The 20,042-nt window shown below is 46.8% G+C and overlaps 1 protein-coding gene across 2 annotated transcripts in view; it reads left to right on the top strand.

The window, feature by feature from the left end:
- The first annotated feature begins 16,155 nt into the window (after window positions 1-16,155).
- MAP6 (microtubule associated protein 6) overlaps window positions 16,156-20,042 on the top strand; it is a 215,669-nt gene continuing 211,782 nt past the window's right edge. The window contains exon 1 of one of the 2 annotated variants that reach the window (XM_063951234.1): window positions 16,156-17,530. In XM_063951234.1, the coding sequence (XP_063807304.1) occupies window positions 16,764-17,530 (767 nt within the window). In that variant the 5' untranslated portion in view covers window positions 16,156-16,763. The remainder of the gene's footprint in view (window positions 17,531-20,042) is intronic. The other variant, XM_063951236.1, reaches the window with a different exon arrangement.

Genomic DNA, 20,042 nt, shown 5'->3' with positions numbered 1-20,042 from the left:
TTAGGGGGGTGCCCGAGGGGTTCTGAAGCAAGTCCTAACAGTTTTACCTTAAAATAAAGGTTTTCACACCCTCAGGGAGGCGTGCACAAAATAATAACTGCAAATTTCCTCTGAAAGAAGACATGCAAATTTGCCGTAAAAATGGCAAATCGCGGTTCGCACAAGCTAACTCGCACCTCATCAGATTTACCCCTATGAGTTGTAGTTTGCCCTAATATACTGAATACTCTGTCCAGTCTACAGTCATCAATAATGTCAGCTTATTGTGCTTACCAAGGCCCACCAAAAGGCACAGTGGTTAGCATTGCTGGTCTACAGTCCTGTGTTCATGAGAGTAGGTTCTAACTAGGGGCCCTATCTGTGTGGAGACTGTACGTCCTCCACATGTTTTGGAGAACATACTGATAGGTTAATTGTGTGTCCATGTGGCAGGAGACATAGGGATTAATTCAGACCTGATCTCTGCAGTGCGAATTCTCGAGGCGGACGATTATCGAACGACTGCGCATGTATACGAATCGTAATGCGCAGGCGTGAGGCCGAACTGCGAAAGAAATCTGCATCTTTTTGATCGCTAGACGAATGCAGGTTGATTGACAGGAAGAAGACGTTTGGGGGTGGTAACTGGCCATTATCTGGGCGTGTCAGGATAAAACGCAGGCGTTCCGAAGCGTTTTCAGGGAGGGTGTGTGACGTCAGCTCCGGCCCCGATCAGCCTGATTATATCGCACTGTAGGAGTAAGTCCTGGGCTACACACACACTGCACACACTGGAGAAATCATTCCATGGTGAGTGAGTTGCGAACGGATTTGCAGTTGGCCGGCGTTTGCAGAGCTTTTCGCACGGCGTACGCAGACTTGCACGGGGAGGATTTTCACTCTGTCTGGGTGGAGACTCTACAAATTCGCACAGCAGCGATCAGGTCTGAATTAGGCCCATAGAATGTAAGCCCCACTGGGACAGGGACTGACGTGAATGACTGATAGACTCTCTGCGATGAGCTGCATAATTTGTGAGCGCTATATAAACAGGGACCACCGAGATGGGGGAGGTTACTAATTACCCGCGTTTCATCTTATTCAAGGGTCCCGGCGGGGCCTAGGCCACCTGTGTAGGAGGTCACATAGGAGGGGGGGTGACATTGCCTGCTGAATGTGGCCACGCCCCCTCTCTATCTCCTGGGCCTGATGAAGTATATCTCGGGGGGCCCTCTACATAAATAACCGTAAGTAAGCCTGAGCTGCCTGCAGTGACTCAGCAATCTCTCTCTCTCCCAGGACACTGGCATTCTATGGGAGACCAGCAGATGGCCTGTTAAGTGCTAAATTAAGTTACTTGATTTTTGTTTCAAAGCCCTAGAAATAACTCAATTGTACAGAACTACAATTACAATGGAAAACCTGCATCAATAATGTTCTGAACACATTGTCCTTTCTACATAAAATATCACAGTAACGATGACACCCGTTCCTGTAACTCCTTCCTGCATGTCACAGGAAACTCTGACTGGCATGTCACTCATTGCAAGCCGGCTAATCATATTTCATGTTCTTTGGCCCCCGGGCCCCACCTCGCCGTCATCAAAAGGAAAAATGGCGACAGCTTTCATATTTTGCGGCGCATGATGGGGGTGTCAAAGTCAGAAAAATGTCTCAATGCACGTTGCCATATTTGCACCGCACACTGGTCCGCGCTGCGCGTGCGTGCGCTCTCCCGTGGATGCGCATACCCGCAATAACGTGCACTCGCAGGCGCGGTATGCGTATTTACGGTAGAGTTTATGTAGTCGTAGCGTGCGACTCATTCGTTACAAATGTTCACAATTAATGTAGTTTATAGATCATGGTCCCTTCGATGGATTCTGAAAGTTTGGTTAAAATACAATGTCCCAGAGCTGAGGAATCCCTCTTTATATCGTACAAAGGGTCTAACAGGAATCATACAGCAGTGTTTGGTACCCATCGGAAGAGTATTTAATTAGCAATATTCCGGTGTTGGTTTGGAGCGTATTAATCGCTCGTGCGAATAGTTATGGACATAAGAAGTTTATGTCCATTTCTATTATTTACACATACTCAGGTATGCGGCGGGAAACCCAGTTTCCCACCCACCTGAGCTGTTGGAAATCGTCACAGCCCACCTGTATGAATCACCCTATGACCTTTTGTTATGATACAGGGCCGAATTCCTTCGGCCAATGGACAATGGGATTGTAGGACCAGGAGATTGCATTGTGTGTGGGGCATAAATAGGCAGGCCGACCACATCCAGCTCTCACTCTCTCATCAACGGTTATCTGCTGATAGCCGGGAGCTGGATATCGAGGCGCAGGCGATCATACCCTTTGTGCGTAAGTTTCTCTCCGTAATCATTGTCTTTCTGTGAGCCAATCTCTCTCTCTCTCTCTATCTCTCTCTCTCCTCTTTTCTCTTATATCTCTCATAGTATTATAGCATTGTATTGTATTGCATTTAGGTCAGAGTAGTATTGTCTTTTTGTATTTTAGTTCTGTGGTTAGGAAGTCTCTGTTATATTGTAGTGTATCATTTGTACTGTTATCCCCTTTTACAAGTATATTAGATATAATACAGTCAATAGGCTTTGGAACCTAAACCAGCATCTGTGTATTTCCTATAGTGTTAAGTGTTCACTTGAGCGTCGGTGACGCTCAAGCAGCTTTGTAGGTAGTCAGGTTACACAAGGTTGCACTTACACCCTGTACTCACATTAAGGTATTCAGTGTATTTCTCTGGTATAAGGTTTTAACATAAAGGTATAGTGTTGTGAGCGTCTGCATCGCTGGTGACCTCCTCGTGGTCTCGAGCGTAAGCTACGCTACAGCGAATCATTCCCCTAGACATAACCAATAACGTGTCCTGTGATCGCTGGGCCGTGAGCGAACGTGACGCTTGAGCGTCTCGCCTACGGCTGAGCGATCGTTACGCAACTAGCGTACCATTACGGTACTTCTTAAGTAAACAGCGTACAGTGTTCTTAGCTTCATAAAGGGTTGTTTATACGACAAGGGAATTTAGCATTGTCAATTGGGGACTCGTCCTATACTTCTCACATCTGCACTAGGTAGATCAGCAGACATTATCCCCCAGCAAAGGGTGGGAGATTGTCTCATAGTGCTGGCGGGATAAGCGTCTGCTTCGCTTAGATAAAGAGTGCTGAAGGAACCCGGTAACCGGAAGTAAGAACAAAACGCTTGTGTCTTTTTAAAACTGTTTATTTTTTTCTTTTGTCTTGCGTACGCACGCATATATCTGCATTTCTGTTTCATTTTCGTATATCACTATTCCTGTTTGCCAATTTTATAGTTGATAGAAAGTGCTAAAAAGAGATTTGCTGTTATTTCATAGTAGAGGTAATAGTTAAAGTATAGAACAAACACACGGTTTGTCTGAGATACAAGGCAGTCAGTGTGGATTGCGGTAGATGATCAGGGATCATTTACATTGATAAAAATATATTGTGTTACGGTGGATCCTTTGCATTGCGTACACGTGTCGCTAACAAAGACTAGCGTACGCAATCCAAAAGGCAGACGCACGCAGCGTACATTACGCAACGTAGCGTCCGGTTACGCTCACGTAGCTCAAGTCACGAAAAAAGTTGAATTAGCGCAAAGCGATAATTAGCGCAAGGCGATAAGTAACGCACAGCGGTAGATAACGCGAAGCGGTAAATAACGCAAATCTATTTTTGGAAAATCGGAAATTTAGTTTAACAGATCCTGCTCCTAATTGGTAACACTGTTGGGCTAAAGACAAATTTCTGCGCAGAAATAGATATAGAAACAAAAGTGTACATGTGTTGAGTGAGTGTGTTTTGTATACAAAAGTTTATATAACTTTAAGGTGGAACCAAAAGGAAAGCCGGGTACTCGTCAAGGGACATACGTGTAAGTGACATATACGGTGGCTAGGGAGGCATCCCTGGTTAAATAATATTTGAGCATTAGAGTATAGCGGACCATACCAGGAGGTCATAACAAGACCAGGAGGTCATAAGGTAACAAGACCAGGAGGTCATAACAGACCAGGAGGTTAACAAAGAGGTCCGCTATAAAAGTCCAGTGGCACAACGCCTGGGGTGTTGGTGCAGAACCCATATAGGCCATACAAGCTCTGGCTGAAGGAATCGCAGCCGGAAACATAGATTCCATTGATCTTTCAGTACATGACAAGTAGTGCTCGTGTACTGAACGATTGGACCGCACGTAATTGTGTGCAGTAGTTAGTAATCTGACCTAATACCATTAGAGTAAAGTGGTCACAAACGCTATTTGTACATTCTGACGTGATTTGTGTAATTTTTTATTTTTGGAAGGGAAGTTCGCTGGTCACTCGGGAACTATCCAACAACCGATACTTACTGGGGACTGGTAGGTCCAGCACGCCCCAGTAAATAAAGGTTCACAGGGGCCCTAAGTTGGGTACAGCAGCTCTGGCTACAGTGATTGCAGCACAGGCCAACGTGGGCGAGAAGTAAGTGGGGTACTTGATAAACCACCACCGCCGGCCTGCCCAAGGACATCTTGGTTTGTTTGTAAGGGTTCGCTGAAAGCCTTGATATTCAAGGAGGAATAGGCAACGCCTGCAGATTATGGGGGCCATTTGTTCAGGTAGGGGGCGATCAACCTCGGTTCGGGTTGATTCAGAGAACCGATCCATCGGGTCGGCAAAATATGGAAATCACGCTGAAGTTTTATGTGATGAATGGGAGAGAATGACTGTACAAGACAGGGACAAATTCCCAAGAATAGGTAGCTTCAGTCCAGTAGTGTTACAAAATTTAAGGAGGAGGATAAGTCTCGTTGAACCAACGAAGAGACAAAATAAACATTATGAATATTTACAGTTATGGCAACAGGAAAGTGAATTACAAAAAGAGTCTATTGACTTTTCTGACTCTTATCTTGAGGGGAGAGACATGGCAGCAGGAGAGGAGTTGATTGCGGAGAGAAAAGCACAAAAGTGGAACAATAAAAACGCTCTTAGCAACTGTAATATAGATTATAAGGATAAGTGTAATAAATGTAACCATGATTATTGTAATACTGTTGAATGTACAACTATTAACCTGTGCAAGCTGCACCCCATGTCAAACCTCCCTCAGGAATACAAACAAGAAAGTGAGCCCAGAACGATGTCGGCACCTCTTCCAGAAGCCATCCTACAAGACATCCAGGTGGACACGACCAAATTGGTAAAGGCAATAATCGAACCCCCTAACAGAGGGTCAGGTGAGGTCGTGTCCACAGGTACGTACAATGTTTCATATCACGCACAAACAGATGTACCCCATATTGTAAGACCAACACAAGATGATGTAGCTGAGCTCGATCTGGCCAGGGTGATCTCAGTCCCCAATGGGAAGACTGACGATCAGGGAATCATTCCCGTCAAGGACAGTGCAATGCGCTGTCTCTTGTCCCGGACCGAATTGAGATCAATTATGTCCGAATTTCCTGATCCTGGGAAAAATCTAGCCAAATGCCAAAGGTTTATTAAAGAACTAGGAAACGCCACAGAACCCACCAACAAAGAGTGGCGGACAGTGCTGAGGGCATGTTTGCCCTCCAGGGTTGACCCTGAAAAATTCATTGCTGATTGTAAATTAAACATGGAGGTACCCTGTATGGAGGAACACAATCAGGAATGTATTAGGCAGATTAACCGACAGTTAGGAATATATTTCCCAACCACTGTCAAGTGGAGTGAAATTTTCTCCATAAGGCAAAACGAAAAGGAAAATGTTTCTAATTATTTCAATCGAGCACTGCAAATAATGGCTAGGAACACTGGGATCGCAGACATCAAGACAAATGCACAACATAAAGGAATAGCGGTTAAGGTATTAATGAATGGTTTAAAGGATGAATTAAAAACAAGGGTACAGACCACCAACCCAAACTGGAGAGATATCTCGGTGGCCGCACTAAGAGAGGCCGTCATTAATCATGACCAGAATATCACCAGGTACAGAGAGTCACAAAGAGATAAGTTAATGGCAGCAAATATACAGGCCCAAACCACAAGACCACCCCAACAAAAGCCCCACACCCCTGCGAGAAACCCAGATATGGTAGTCTGTTACCATTGTCATAAAAAGGGACACATTGCAAGAGATTGTAGATCAAGAGAAAGACAACGACATAATCATGGTATCCAAGGAACCAGGGAAGTACAGGGGAAACGATTGATGATGATGAGCATCCGAGCGTTTGAGGAGGCATCAAATCAACCAAAACCTCAGGTCATTGACACGTGGAGGGAGCCCAGGATTTGTTACCATTGTAAAAGAGAAGGGCATTATGCCAGTAACTGCAACAACACACATAAAGTTAGACCCCCTAGACCAAGAAATGAGCAAAATTACAATACACACCATTATAATCAAGGATCACATAGGCAGGAAAGGTGATTATTAGGAATGGAGGCAAGCCTGAAGTAACGGTTAATGAAATGGGAGGTCATTCACTAAAGACACAGGAATGACCAGGTGAAAAGTTGTAAATGTATTTGTGAAAAATGTTTTTCTCTCCCTCTCTCTATCCCCATCTCTGACTAGTAGTGGTAAGAATTCACACATTGCATATCCACTTGGTCCTTGCAGAAGTCTACCAAACCCCAGCATGACCTCCGCCACAATGTATTTCTGGCCAGATACAGACAGTGGAGTAATGCAGGTGCTGGTGGGGAGGGACTGCTCAAGGAGACCAGTAGACACATAGATATGACAGCCTAATAGTCTGACAATGTTTTCTTAATGTTGACAACGTTTAAAAATGCTTTGTTTCTCTTCTCTTATTGGTGGTTATTGTCGGGTTATGTAATGTATATATGCACATGAATTGTTCTCTATCTCTTTTGTTTTTTTATTTTCTCTCTCTCCTCACTCATGTTTCCATGATTTAAAGATGGTATGTCACCCCTAAGTGTTAACCAATGGTAATGCCAGATTTTTGCTCCACACAGAAAGATCGCTAGTTAGGAAGAAAGATTACATCACCAGAAGGTTCATTCGGAAGACTGAAGAGACAGCACCTTTTGAGAGGACAGCAGAACAAAAAGAACAACAAAACGAGAGAACTTATTATCGTAACGAGTTCTCTCCCCCTCAAACTGATTTTCTTATACCCCCTTTACAAATTTCTTCTTTTCTCCTCCTGTAAGATGGACTTGCCCCAAGAGACTGTGACATGGATTTTCCCGTTAACCATGATGTTGACCAGAGCAGTCTGTTTCGGTGAGAGTACCAGTGAGGTGGAGAAAGGATCCAGAAAGGTCCTGATGACTGAGACGGAGGTGTAAATTTCCAATAGCAACCCAATCACCAAGCAAAGGCGAGTACCGGGCACGATCTAACAACCATGTTATTTGTAAACAACTGTGAAGGAATGTTAGTTCAAAAAGAAAGTTGTATCTGTAGGCTCTGTAACAAAGAAATGCCAATCCAGTTTTAATATCCATATGGACCGGCATCCATTGAGTGACTATCACTCTCTAGTGGGTAACGTGTTAAACCAAACAGATTGTTGGGTATGCTCTCAAGTACCTCAGGGTCACAGCAAATCAGGGCTAGTACCATTTCCTTTAACGTTAGGGGAGGTACTTGAGCTAAGTGGTGGGAGACCGGTGGACCGGAGGTTTAACATCTCCAGCCCTCCTAGTTTGAAGCTCCACCAATACCATGTGGATAGGTCCCTCTTATGTTTTAACATCTCCAATCCTAGAAAACCGGGAAATTGGGAAGTGTCATGGAGTAACCACACCATGACCTTTTCACACAGAGCAGATAGAATGCCTACAGATACAGAGCTCGTACGCCACATAGCCAGTAGAGGAAAATCTTTCCGGTATCGATATACCTTAGGAAATAGGATTACTAGAGTTGGAGAGGTATCACCAGGATACTGTGCACATATCGTACAAACCGATACGTGCATTAGGCAGATGGAAGAATTAGGGTCAGGAGATTTCACCTGGAAGGTTTGTAACATGGTCATGTCCTTCTCCGTCCCATATGTTCTCCCCGATGATGCATATTTCATATGCGGGAGAAAGGCGTACAAGTGGCTTGCCCCAAACTCTGAAGGATTGTGTTATATTGGAAAAGTATTGCCTGAAGTGATGACTGTTACACATGACAAAATGAAGGACATACACCGTGGTGCCCAAGCTCCTTATACTCACACTCATTACGAGCACCGAGTTAAAAGACAACTGTCAGAAAGGTTAGAGCATCCGGCCTCTGATCTTATCCATGAATCCACCGGGATTCAGGTTCTGGTAGCGTTAGATTTCACTCGTACCGCTCGGGGAGTGATGAATTATAGATACATTTCCGCACTCGCCAATTTGTTAGATAATATCACTGAAATGTATGATGACACGTTTAGATACACTGGAAGAGAACTTCAAGCTTACAAAACAGAACTAGTTCAGCATAGGATGGTTCTTAATTATCTTACAGCAGTAACAGGCGGATATTGTGTTACATTAGCAACACAGTACGGCATGAAGTGTTGCACGTATATCACGAATAGCACCGAGGATCCGGTAGAGGTCATAGACCAAAAGATGGACGATATTCTCCAATTGAAGTGGGAATTTCGTCGAAAACACAATCTCACCCTTGCTGCTGTAGGTAATGAGCTGACTGGTTGGGTGTCATGGTTGAACCCGCGAAATTGGTTCTCCGGTTTAGGAGACTGGGCTCAAGGAGTCATAATGGATGTTGGAAAGTTTCTACTATGTATCTTGGGTGTCGTTATATCGATTGGATTGATATTTAGATGCGGGCAGGCTTTAATGAGGTGCAAACAAAGTACAAAAGTGATGAGCTTGAGGAGTGAGGAAACTGTAATTAACCTGGATTTGATTTATGACCCAATGATAGAAACCAGAATGTGATGAAAATGCGATTATACGGTCCGTTTCTTTCACCTGTTTTTCTGCTTTTCTCCCAGATACAAAGACCCCCTTGGACGAGGAAGCTGACGAGACGAGATGTATACAGACAACAGACCAGCACCAAAGAAGAAGATTTGACAACTTTAAATATGGACACTTGATGAACTTTGCCATGGATCCCCAGTTTCCCTAGTATTTTTAAACTCACGCTAGCCCAACATTTTTGTAAATCTGATGGCTCAGACAAAGCTATTTGCTCATGCCTAAGGAGCAATACAGCGCAAAGAAGACGACTCTCAACAGATACCGAAAACAACTTCGACGACAGATGTACATTTCCCTGACATAGAATATCATTGCATTTTTCGTAAGTGTTCTTTATCTTCATCTCTACAACCCTCAGGTAACGACACACATAGACGATAGGGAATACAGGCACAGATATCAGCAACCACATACCTCCCCCATTCATGTATCATCAACTAAAATGTGCATCCCCATTTTGTTACAACCACAGCCGAAATGAGCTCGGTAAAGTTTGACAGCCCATCCACAGACCTGTACCACAGGATAAGAAGGAATTCAAATGTATACTTCGCAATACCTCGAAGCTTGATTTACAACACGTACGGCACGATGATACATGACCCCCCAAACATGGATTCATACACACATGCTTCTGCTATCTCACTAGGTCATACCCTCTTCACACCTTCTCCTCTCTCCTCCCCTACCCAACCATGGAAATCAATTAACCCCTGACTTACATTTTTCTCCTTAAATGTTTTGTGGCAGTTATTATTGACTGCCAAAGGGTGGACTGTCAAAGTCAGAAAAATGTCTCAATGCACGTTGCCATATTTGCACCGCACACTGGTCCGCGCTGCGCGTGCGTGCGCTCTCCCGTGGATGCGCATACCCGCAATAACGTGCACTCGCAGGCGCGGTATGCGTATTTACGGTAGAGTTTATGTAGTCGTAGCGTGCGACTCATTCGTTACAAATGTTCACAATTAATGTAGTTTATAGATCATGGTCCCTTCGATGGATTCTGAAAGTTTGGTTAAAATACAATGTCCCAGAGCTGAGGAATCCCTCTTTATATCGTACAAAGGGTCTAACAGGAATCATACAGCAGTGTTTGGTACCCATCGGAAGAGTATTTAATTAGCAATATTCCGGTGTTGGTTTGGAGCGTATTAATCGCTCGTGCGAATAGTTATGGACATAAGAAGTTTATGTCCATTTCTATTATTTACACATACTCAGGTATGCGGCGGGAAACCCAGTTTCCCACCCACCTGAGCTGTTGGAAATCGTCACAGCCCACCTGTATGAATCACCCTATGACCTTTTGTTATGATACAGGGCCGAATTCCTTCGGCCAATGGACAATGGGATTGTAGGACCAGGAGATTGCATTGTGTGTGGGGCATAAATAGGCAGGCCGACCACATCCAGCTCTCACTCTCTCATCAACGGTTATCTGCTGATAGCCGGGAGCTGGATATCGAGGCGCAGGCGATCATACCCTTTGTGCGTAAGTTTCTCTCCGTAATCATTGTCTTTCTGTGAGCCAATCTCTCTCTCTCTCTCTCTATCTCTCTCTCTCCTCTTTTCTCTTATATCTCTCATAGTATTATAGCATTGTATTGTATTGCATTTAGGTCAGAGTAGTATTGTCTTTTTGTATTTTAGTTCTGTGGTTAGGAAGTCTCTGTTATATTGTAGTGTATCATTTGTACTGTTATCCCCTTTTACAAGTATATTAGATATAATACAGTCAATAGGCTTTGGAACCTAAACCAGCATCTGTGTATTTCCTATAGTGTTAAGTGTTCACTTGAGCGTCGGTGACGCTCAAGCAGCTTTGTAGGTAGTCAGGTTACACAAGGTTGCACTTACACCCTGTACTCACATTAAGGTATTCAGTGTATTTCTCTGGTATAAGGTTTTAACATAAAGGTATAGTGTTGTGAGCGTCTGCATCGCTGGTGACCTCCTCGTGGTCTCGAGCGTAAGCTACGCTACAGCGAATCATTCCCCTAGACATAACCAATAACGTGTCCTGTGATCGCTGGGCCGTGAGCGAACGTGACGCTTGAGCGTCTCGCCTACGGCTGAGCGATCGTTACGCAACTAGCGTACCATTACGGTACTTCTTAAGTAAACAGCGTACAGTGTTCTTAGCTTCATAAAGGGTTGTTTATACGACAAGGGAATTTAGCATTGTCAGGGGTCAACTTTCTCACAGGCGGGTAAATTTAGTAAAGTGGAGAGGGATTGGTTGGTACTTTATCTCTCTCCACTTTGGGTATGGTAAAATAGATCTACAGAAAATAGACAGTCAATATCTCGACCCCATATGATCGATGTGCAATAGGTGGAGAGGGTCAAAAGGTCAACTGTGTCTAAGGTCACCAGGTACAAACGGTCGACATGTACATGGCCGACACCAAAAAGGCCGACACAAGATTTCTTGATGTTTTTCTCAAAAAATTTGTCCATTTCACAGTCTGTGACTACAATCAGTGCAAACATAGACCCTCGCGGGCTCACTGCGCTCACCAGGATTCGGGCAAGGTGGCTCCTACACTACCGCTGATCTCGCCACAGCTTACTATGCCCAATCGTAGTCCACGTGGATGGTAAATGAAGCAAAAGTTTTGAGGAAAAATTGTCGACCATTTGTGTCGACCATTTTCACGTCGCCATTTTGAACATGTCGACTTATGGCATGTCGACCGTATGGGGTCAACTGTCTATCTAGACATTGTCTATCTATACACTGGAACCCTTCCACTTGAGGACACGTGTTCCTCTATGCTGTATGGAAACGTCATGTATTTCAGAACCACATTTGCTGGACAGCAACAGAGAGACAGCATTATACTGTATACTGTACGTATGTGCTATGCTGTGATAAGTCTAGATGATGGTGAATACTGCACGCCAGCAATTGCTGCACACCATTGCACTTATTACAGACTTAGGAGTAGATTTATCAAACCTTCTAAAGAGGACAGGTGGAAAAGTTGAACCAATCAGCTTCTACAATAGAATGCACTTGGCAAACGAGAAATAGAATCTGGTTGCTATGGGCAACGTCTCCTCTTTAGAAGGCATGGTACATCTTCCCCTTAAAATATGAAGGTGCAGCATACATTACTGTACACCAATGTATCTATCTGAGTGCATGGTGTATATACTGGTTACCCCTCCACATACTGGTCATCCTCTATATACTGGTTCATCACCATAATATTGATTCATCCTCTATATACCAGTTTATCATCCATATAATGGTGCATCCTCAGTATACAGTATTCTGGTGCATCCTCTACAGTATATATTGGTGCATCCCCCGTTACACCTTTTGCTTTGGGCCTGTGCAGAAGCATTACAGGCAATTTGCTGGATTGTGACACAATAAAGGTAATTTTGCAGCTTTTTAAGTCATTTTATATCTTCAGTTTTGGTAAGCGAACCTTTAAACACTTTTAGAACACTTACTGCAGTGATCAGGGAACAGGGGTAAATTACCCCAAATGGGGTAAAAATGAAATTCCTGGGAGTAATGGACGGTCGCCCTGCCAAGATACAGCCCCATCCAGCGCCAGCCGACTCGCGATGTGACGTGCTGACGTCACACCGCGCTCCCTCCTGCCAACCGTGGCGGTGCTCCTGGATGCCCTGTGCTGTGTCCCTGGCCATGGTGTGATGTGCTGACGTCACACCGCGCTCCCTCCTGCCCACCGTGCGCTGTGCTCCTGGCTGCCCTGTGCTGTGTCCCTGGCCATGGTGTGATGTGCTGACGTCACACCGTGCTCCCTACTGCCCACCGTGCGCTGTGCTCCTGGCTGCCCTGTGCTGTGTCCCTGGCCATGGTGTGATGTGCTGACGTCACACCGTGCTCCCTACTGCCCACCGTGCGCTGTGCTCCTGGCTGCCCTGTGCTGTGTCCCTGACCATGGTGTGATGTGCTGACGTCACACCGCGCTCCCTCCTGCCCACCGTGGCGGTGCTCCTGGATGCCCTGTGCTGTGTCCCTGGCCATGGTGTGATGTGCTGACGTCACACCGTGCTCCCTACTGCCCACCGTGCGCTGTGCTCCTGGCTGCCCTGTGCTGTGTCCCTGGCCATGGTGTGATGTGCTGACGTCACACCGTGCTCCCTGCTGCCCACCGTGCGCTGTGCTCCTGGATGCCCTGTGCTGTGTCCCTGGCCATGGTGTGATGTGCTGACGTCACACCGTGCTCCCTACTGCCCACCGTGCGCTGTGCTCCTGGCTGCCCTGTGCTGTGTCCCTGGCCATGGTGTGATGTGCTGACGTCACACCGTGCTCCCTACTGCCCACCGTGCGCTGTGCTCCTGGATGCCCTGTGCTGTGTCCCTGGCCATGGTGTGATGTGCTGACGTCACACCGTGCTCCCTACTGCCCACCGTGCGTTGTGCTCCTGGCTGCCCTGTGCTGTGTCCCTGGCCATGGTGTGATGTGCTGACGTCACACCGCGCTCCCTCCTGCCCACCGTGGCGGTGCTCCTGGATGCCCTGTGCTGTGTCCCTGGCCATGGTGTGATGTGCTGACATCACACCGTGCTCCCTACTGCCCACCGTGCGCTGTGCTCCTGGCTGCCCTGTGCTGTGTCCCTGGCCATGGTGTGATGTGCTGACGTCACACCGTGCTCCCTACTGCCCACCGTGCACTGTGCTCCTGGATGCCCTGTGCTGTGTCCCTGGCCATGGTGTGATGTGCTGACGTCACACCGTGCTCCCTACTGCCCACCGTGCGCTGTGCTCCTGGCTGCCCTGTGCTGTGTCCCTGGCCATGGTGTGATGTGCTGACGTCACACCGCGCTCCCTCCTGCCCACCGTGGCGGTGCTCCTGGATGCCCTGTGCTGTGTCCCTGGCCATGGTGTGATGTGCTGACGTCACACCGTGCTCCCTACTGCCCACCGTGCGCTGTGCTCCTGGCTGCCCTGTGCTGTGTCCCTGGCCATGGTGTGATGTGCTGACGTCACACCGTGCTCCCTACTGCCCACCGTGCGCTGTGCTCCTGGCTGCCCTGTGCTGTGTCCCTGGCCATGGTGTGATGTGCTGACGTCACACCGCGCTCCCTCCTGCCCACCGTGGCGGTGCTCCTGGATGCCCTGTGCTGTGTCCCTGGCCATGGTGTGATGTGCTGACGTCACACCGTGCTCCCTACTGCCCACCGTGCGCTGTGCTCCTGGCTGCCCTGTGCTGTGTCCCTGGCCATGGTGTGATGTGCTGACGTCACACCGCGCTCCCTCCTGCCCACCGTGCGCTGTGCTCCTGGCCACCCAGTCCTGTGTTCCTGGCCATGGTGTGATGTGCTGACGTCACACCGTGCTCCCTCCTGCCCACCGTGCGCTGTGCTCCTGGCCAGCCAGTCCTGTGTTCCTGGCCATGGTGTGATGTGCTGACGTCACACCGTGCTCCCTACTGCCCACCGTGCGCTGTGCTCCTGGATGCCCTGTGCTGTGTTCCTGGCCATGGTGTGATGTGCTGACGTCACACCGCGCTCCCTCCTGCCCACCGTGCGCTGTGCTCCTGGCTGCCCTGTGCTGTGTTCCTAGCCATGGTGTGACGTGCTGACGTCACACCGTGCTCCCTCCTGCCCACCGTGCGCTGTGCTCCTGGCCGCCCTGTGCTGTGTCCCTGGCCATGGTGTGATGTGCTGACGTCACACCGCGCTTCCTCCTGCCCACCGTGCGCTGTGCTCCTGGCCGCTCTGTGCTGTGTCCCTGGCCATGATGTGATGTGCTGACGTCACACCGCGCTCCCTCCTGCCCACTGTGCGCTGTGCTCCTGGCCGCCCTGTGCTGTGTTCCTGGCCATGGTGTGATGTGCTGACGTAACACCGTGCTCCCTCCTGCCCACCGTGCGCTGTGCTCCTGGCCGCCCTGTGCTGTGTTCCTGGCCATGATGTGATGTGCTGACGTCACACCGCGCTCCCTCCTGCCCACCGTGCGCCGTGCTCCTGGCCACCCTGTGCTGTGTTCCTGGCCATGGTGTGATGTGCTGACGTCACACCGTGCTCCCTCCTGCCCACCGTGCGCTGTGCTCCTGGCCGCCCTGTGCTGTGTTCCTGGCCATGGTGTGATGTGCTGACGTCACACCGCGCTCCCTCCTGCCCACCCTGCGCTGTGCTCCTGGCTGCCCTGTCCTGTGTTCCTGGCCACGGTGTGATGTGCTGACGTCACACCGTGCTCCCTCACGCCCGCCCTACGCTGTTTTCCCACCTGCGGCCCGCCAACCCACGCACAGAACTTAAAGTGTTCTGTGGCTGACCGCTGACGGAGTTCCGCAGGATAAGACAGTGGCACCAAATAACAGTGGGAAATTCCCACTGACATTACTGAGGGGAGAATGTGACCCTCTGTCTCCTAAAAGTTGTGTTCCTCCCCATCATCCATCTTTCATACATTAATTCTGGTATTTTGGGGAGAAAGTATTAATTAACCCATTCATTGCCAAAAAATATATATATTTATATATATAGACACATATACAAATAATTGTATATATATATATATATATATATATATATACAGTATCTCAGAAATGCCATATAAGCAGTGATAAACAGTATATATGCACAATAATATATGATTTCCTTCCTTTCAAATCAAGCGGGTAACGTCAGAGTATCTAAATATATTTTTGGGGTAAAAGGTAAAAAAGTTCCCTGACCCCTGACTTACTGTATGTGTAACATAATCGTGTATAAATATAGTGCATGAACATTGTTTTTTTTAAATTATCTTTAAATGTGCGTTTAAATTGTTTTCATTGCAATACAAAGTATAAAATTCCCCACTCAAGATTATACGATAAAGTAGTACAAATTCAAGTAGGTTATAAATCTGAGGAATTATTATTATATGTGTATGTAAGCCATTGCATATACAAAGAGGATAGCTAATAGGAGAATGTCTGGCATCAAGCACAAAGGAGGGCTTGCAGACTAAATAATGCAAACTAGGAACCATTCACCCAGAGATAACCAGCTGAAGACCCACTGCTAAGGGAGAGTGAGCCTGGTGTAATTATATCCATCTGGGCTCTGTTTGACCCTATGGGCAATGAATAGTTAACAGATAGCAGCAGCAGCACACCAGCTTTCCCATCCATTCATCTCATACGCAACGTGCTGACGGAGGAGCCATCTCTCTCCCCAACATCTCTCCTCCTCCTTCCCTCCCCATCTTCTCATCATCATCATCATCAGCAGCATCATCTGGGGATGCAGGCAGCAGGGTAGGTGGGGCCACTTCCTGCAGAGATGTTTCCCGATATTGCCTTCTGATAGTGACAGGCGGCACAGCAAAACATCTGATGCACTCAGGCAGTAGGTGTGGAAGGGTAACCCACAAAGATCCATCTATTCTCCCTGTGCATCATGACATAGGGAGACACTTGCGGAAACTGTTCCATGTCTGGCCACAGGAGAGGACGCATTAGGTTTCTTTATTCCACGCATAACTGAGTGGGCTTCTCCTGCACAGAGGGGTCCACAGCCAGGGGAAGGACGCAGGAGAAGAGGCTATCGCTGCAACATGACTTAGAGCAAGCAGTGGTCCAGGAGTTGTCGTACCAGATGTGAAGAAGACAACCTGCCTTCTGCTTGGAAAGAAACTGGGGGTTCTCCATTTGCTAGAACTAAGACACCAGGACTGCAGTTTACGCCAGAGTATACTGTTACTATTTCTTGAACGTTCAAGGTGGGAGGAGGGGAGGAGTGAGGCTTCCTCGTTACGGCAACACCGTTTACTTAATTAGTCAGGGGTTCCGCTCAGCTGCCAGGGTGGAGAGCATGGCATGGCCCTGTATCACCAGGGCGTGCTGCATAGCCCGTTTCTGGAACCAGCTAGATAAGGGCGACATCGCGGTCCCGCTGGTTTTCTCCAAGTACTCTGAGGTCACAGAAGGAGGTCAGCAACACCACTATGCCCACTTTCAACAGCCGCAAGCCCATCCGATTTCGGCTGCCATCGAGGCACAGCCGGCCCAAGTAGATCACGCAGGCCATGCCGGGCCCACCAGAGACTTGCCCCAACAGCCCGGGCCCGGCCATAGCAAAGAGCCAACGGGCTCAGTCATGCGTCAGGATTACAAGGCCTGGAAGGTAAAGCCGGAGGCAAGCTGCAAACCCAAAAATGATTACCAGCCAACCGAGGCTCCTCTTCAGCGGGAGACACAGTACCAGAAAGATTACAAAGCTTGGCCCATCCCTCGCCGTGGGGACCATCCGTGGATTCCAAAGCCCTCGCCGGGCCCGACTGCCCCAACAGCCTCCAGTGAGGCCAAAAGAAAGACCACACCAGTAGCCTTACCAGAAAAGAGGCCCGAGGAGCCAACTAAAGTGGATTCTGCTGAGTTAGTGGTGCCGAAAGTAAAGAGTTCTGTGTCATTTTGCCATGCGGCCGGCATAGAGTCCACCGCTAACCATGCCCAAGGGAAGAAAGCCAGGGAGAAGTCTCCATCGTCACGTTGGTCTATGGATGGGCTGAGGCTAAGGGATGCAGCAGATATTCTCAATATGCAGATCAAAGAGGAAGGTGGAGCGGGCTCCTCGTACAGGTCAGCCAGATATTTATACAAATCATATGTCCCTCCGTCCTTCATATGCAACTATATCAATGTCATTATTCATGTGGCTGTGGGGGAGTTCAATCAAACCCTGGAGAGATATAAAGTACCAGCCAATCAGCTACTGTTATGTTTCTAGTGCAGCCTGTAAAATGACACTTAGAAGCTGATTGGTTGGTTCTTAATATCTCTCCACTTTCTCTCTCCAATATTTGATCACTCTCCCCCTGTGTCTATGACAGCTCATTGTGTCCAAGACCTTAACAGTAAATTAGTGCAACGAGAAACACCAATATACTTTTAGATATACCAGCCAATCAGAAATCATCTTTCATTCTTCAAGCGCAAGTCAGACTAAAGTAAACACCTGATTGGTTACTACGGATTGCAGTGGGGTTGCTAATGCATTTCTCAGTTTGAACCATCCTAACAACAAAAGAGAGTTTACGAAGTCTTGTAACAATACGTCACAAGTAAAAGTGACACGTACCCTTTTTTTCTACTGTTTACTTTTGCTTATTACGGCTTTTTTTTGTCAGTGTAGGTATATGAGGAGCACTGCCATACTTTTTGAAGTGATTGCACAGAGATGCTCAGTACGCTAATTATTGCAGTTTCCTCTGTCATTTGCATGCCGGAGTTTCTATAGTTGCTAAATATTATTTTGCACTTTACACTGTATAATGCCCAAAGAATGCAAACAGCATCACAACAGCATTTTTTTCTTCTTTTTTTGCCAGAGGCTAAGTAAGCCCATTACCCTTGATATTCCTCTTTAAATATAAATGTGCTTTTAAATATAAAGACGCAGAATATGCGACGTTACTGCTTTGTGGTCACACAGGGGCAAATGTATTAAGCCTGGAAAAGTGATAAAGTGGAAGGTGATAACGCACCAACCAATCAGCTGCTGACTGCCAAGTTACAGGCTGGTTTTGAAAAATGACAGGAGCTGACTGGCTGGAGCCTTTATCACTTCTCCAGGCTTAATACATCTGCCCCACAGTGTTATAAACTGACAAAAAGTTTCAGTACTCCTACCGACCAATCACCCGCGAGATTTGATCCAACTAATATTAGTCACAGAATGGAAGCAGCATCCTGGTAGGTTTGGGTAACAGTTAGTTTGTAACCCTTTCAGACATTCTTACACCTGAAATATTAGTGCACCCTTGCATGCATTATTGTTAGTACTAGTTACATATAGCACCATCATATTACTGAGAAAAATGTATTCATTCAGAGCAGTCTTTGGCCCATTAGAGCTTATTATGTAAATTAATTGACACGCACACACGCGCACACACACACACACACACACACACACACACACACACACACACACACACACACACACACACACACTCTCTCTCTCTCTCTAATGGGGAGATGTATACCATGGAGAGAGATAAAGTACCGACCAATTAGCTCCTAGCTGTTATTTTACAAGCTGTGTTTGAAAAATTACAGGAACTGATTGGTCGGTACCTTATCTCTCTCTCTACTTTATCACTCCCCAACCTTTGATACATCACCCCTGCAGTAACGGTGACATAATTCTCCAACGTTTTCTTACAACTGAAAATATCAAAGGAAATCTAAATGTAAACTCTTGAAATTGCAAAACGATAGCGATATATGTATCAGTATTAACCCTCACATAGCTAACATTCAATATTGTTGAAATAGAGCCACTCAAATTTCTGAAATAGATTTTAGCAGCCATAGGGGGTCAATGTACTAAAGCCTTGGAGTGAGAGGTAAAGTGGATGGAGATAAAGTACCAGCCAATCAGCTCCTGTCATTTTTCAAACACAGCCTGTGACATGGCAGTTAGGAGCTGATTGGCTGCTACTTTATCTCTCTCCACGGCTTAATGCATAGGCCCCATATTGTAGTAAAGTGATATGAAGTTGTTTGTATGACAATGGTGATTACATTTCCAAATGTAATGTAGGGGAATCCTGCTAGCTGTGACATGACAATTTAGGGGCGAAGTATATTTTCGGAAGGCCTCCTGCTCTTGAACAGAACTACACTTTCAGCCGAAGAGGCGTAACTGGGTTTGCGACGGAACGTTCTTGCATTGGCAAAGTTGCGTGTTTTCACGGAACTCTGTTTTCTCTGCAGAGTTGTTCATTAGCATAAGCCATTTCTGTATCCTGGCTTATATTTTAGGTAGTATTAAGTAGGTGCAAGTGAGCACTGATGATGATGATGATGATGATGTCTAGTAGTAATAAGGAAAACACATTATGCATGCGCACAAGTCCGGATACAGGTATCCATGTGTGCAGTTTTGGAGCAACATAAGCCCCATTTATTTGCAGCTCCGCCTGTGCTTTTTAATAGGGTATAAAATGACATAGTAAACATGATCACATGGGTGTTTAAGCTCCCATCCTGTCTCACCCAGAGACTGTCTACTGTTCAGCAACATTCTCTCTATTGCTGTGTGAATGGTAATGATATGGTGACGGTCACAGCTGTACTGTCCAGACTC

The sequence above is a fragment of the Pseudophryne corroboree genome, chromosome 2, assembly GCF_028390025.1.
Source record: "Pseudophryne corroboree isolate aPseCor3 chromosome 2, aPseCor3.hap2, whole genome shotgun sequence".
In the NCBI taxonomy this organism is placed as follows: Eukaryota; Metazoa; Chordata; class Amphibia; order Anura; family Myobatrachidae; genus Pseudophryne; species Pseudophryne corroboree.
Note: the sequence above shows the minus strand (reverse complement) of the source record. Positions and strands in the feature narration are given on the sequence as shown.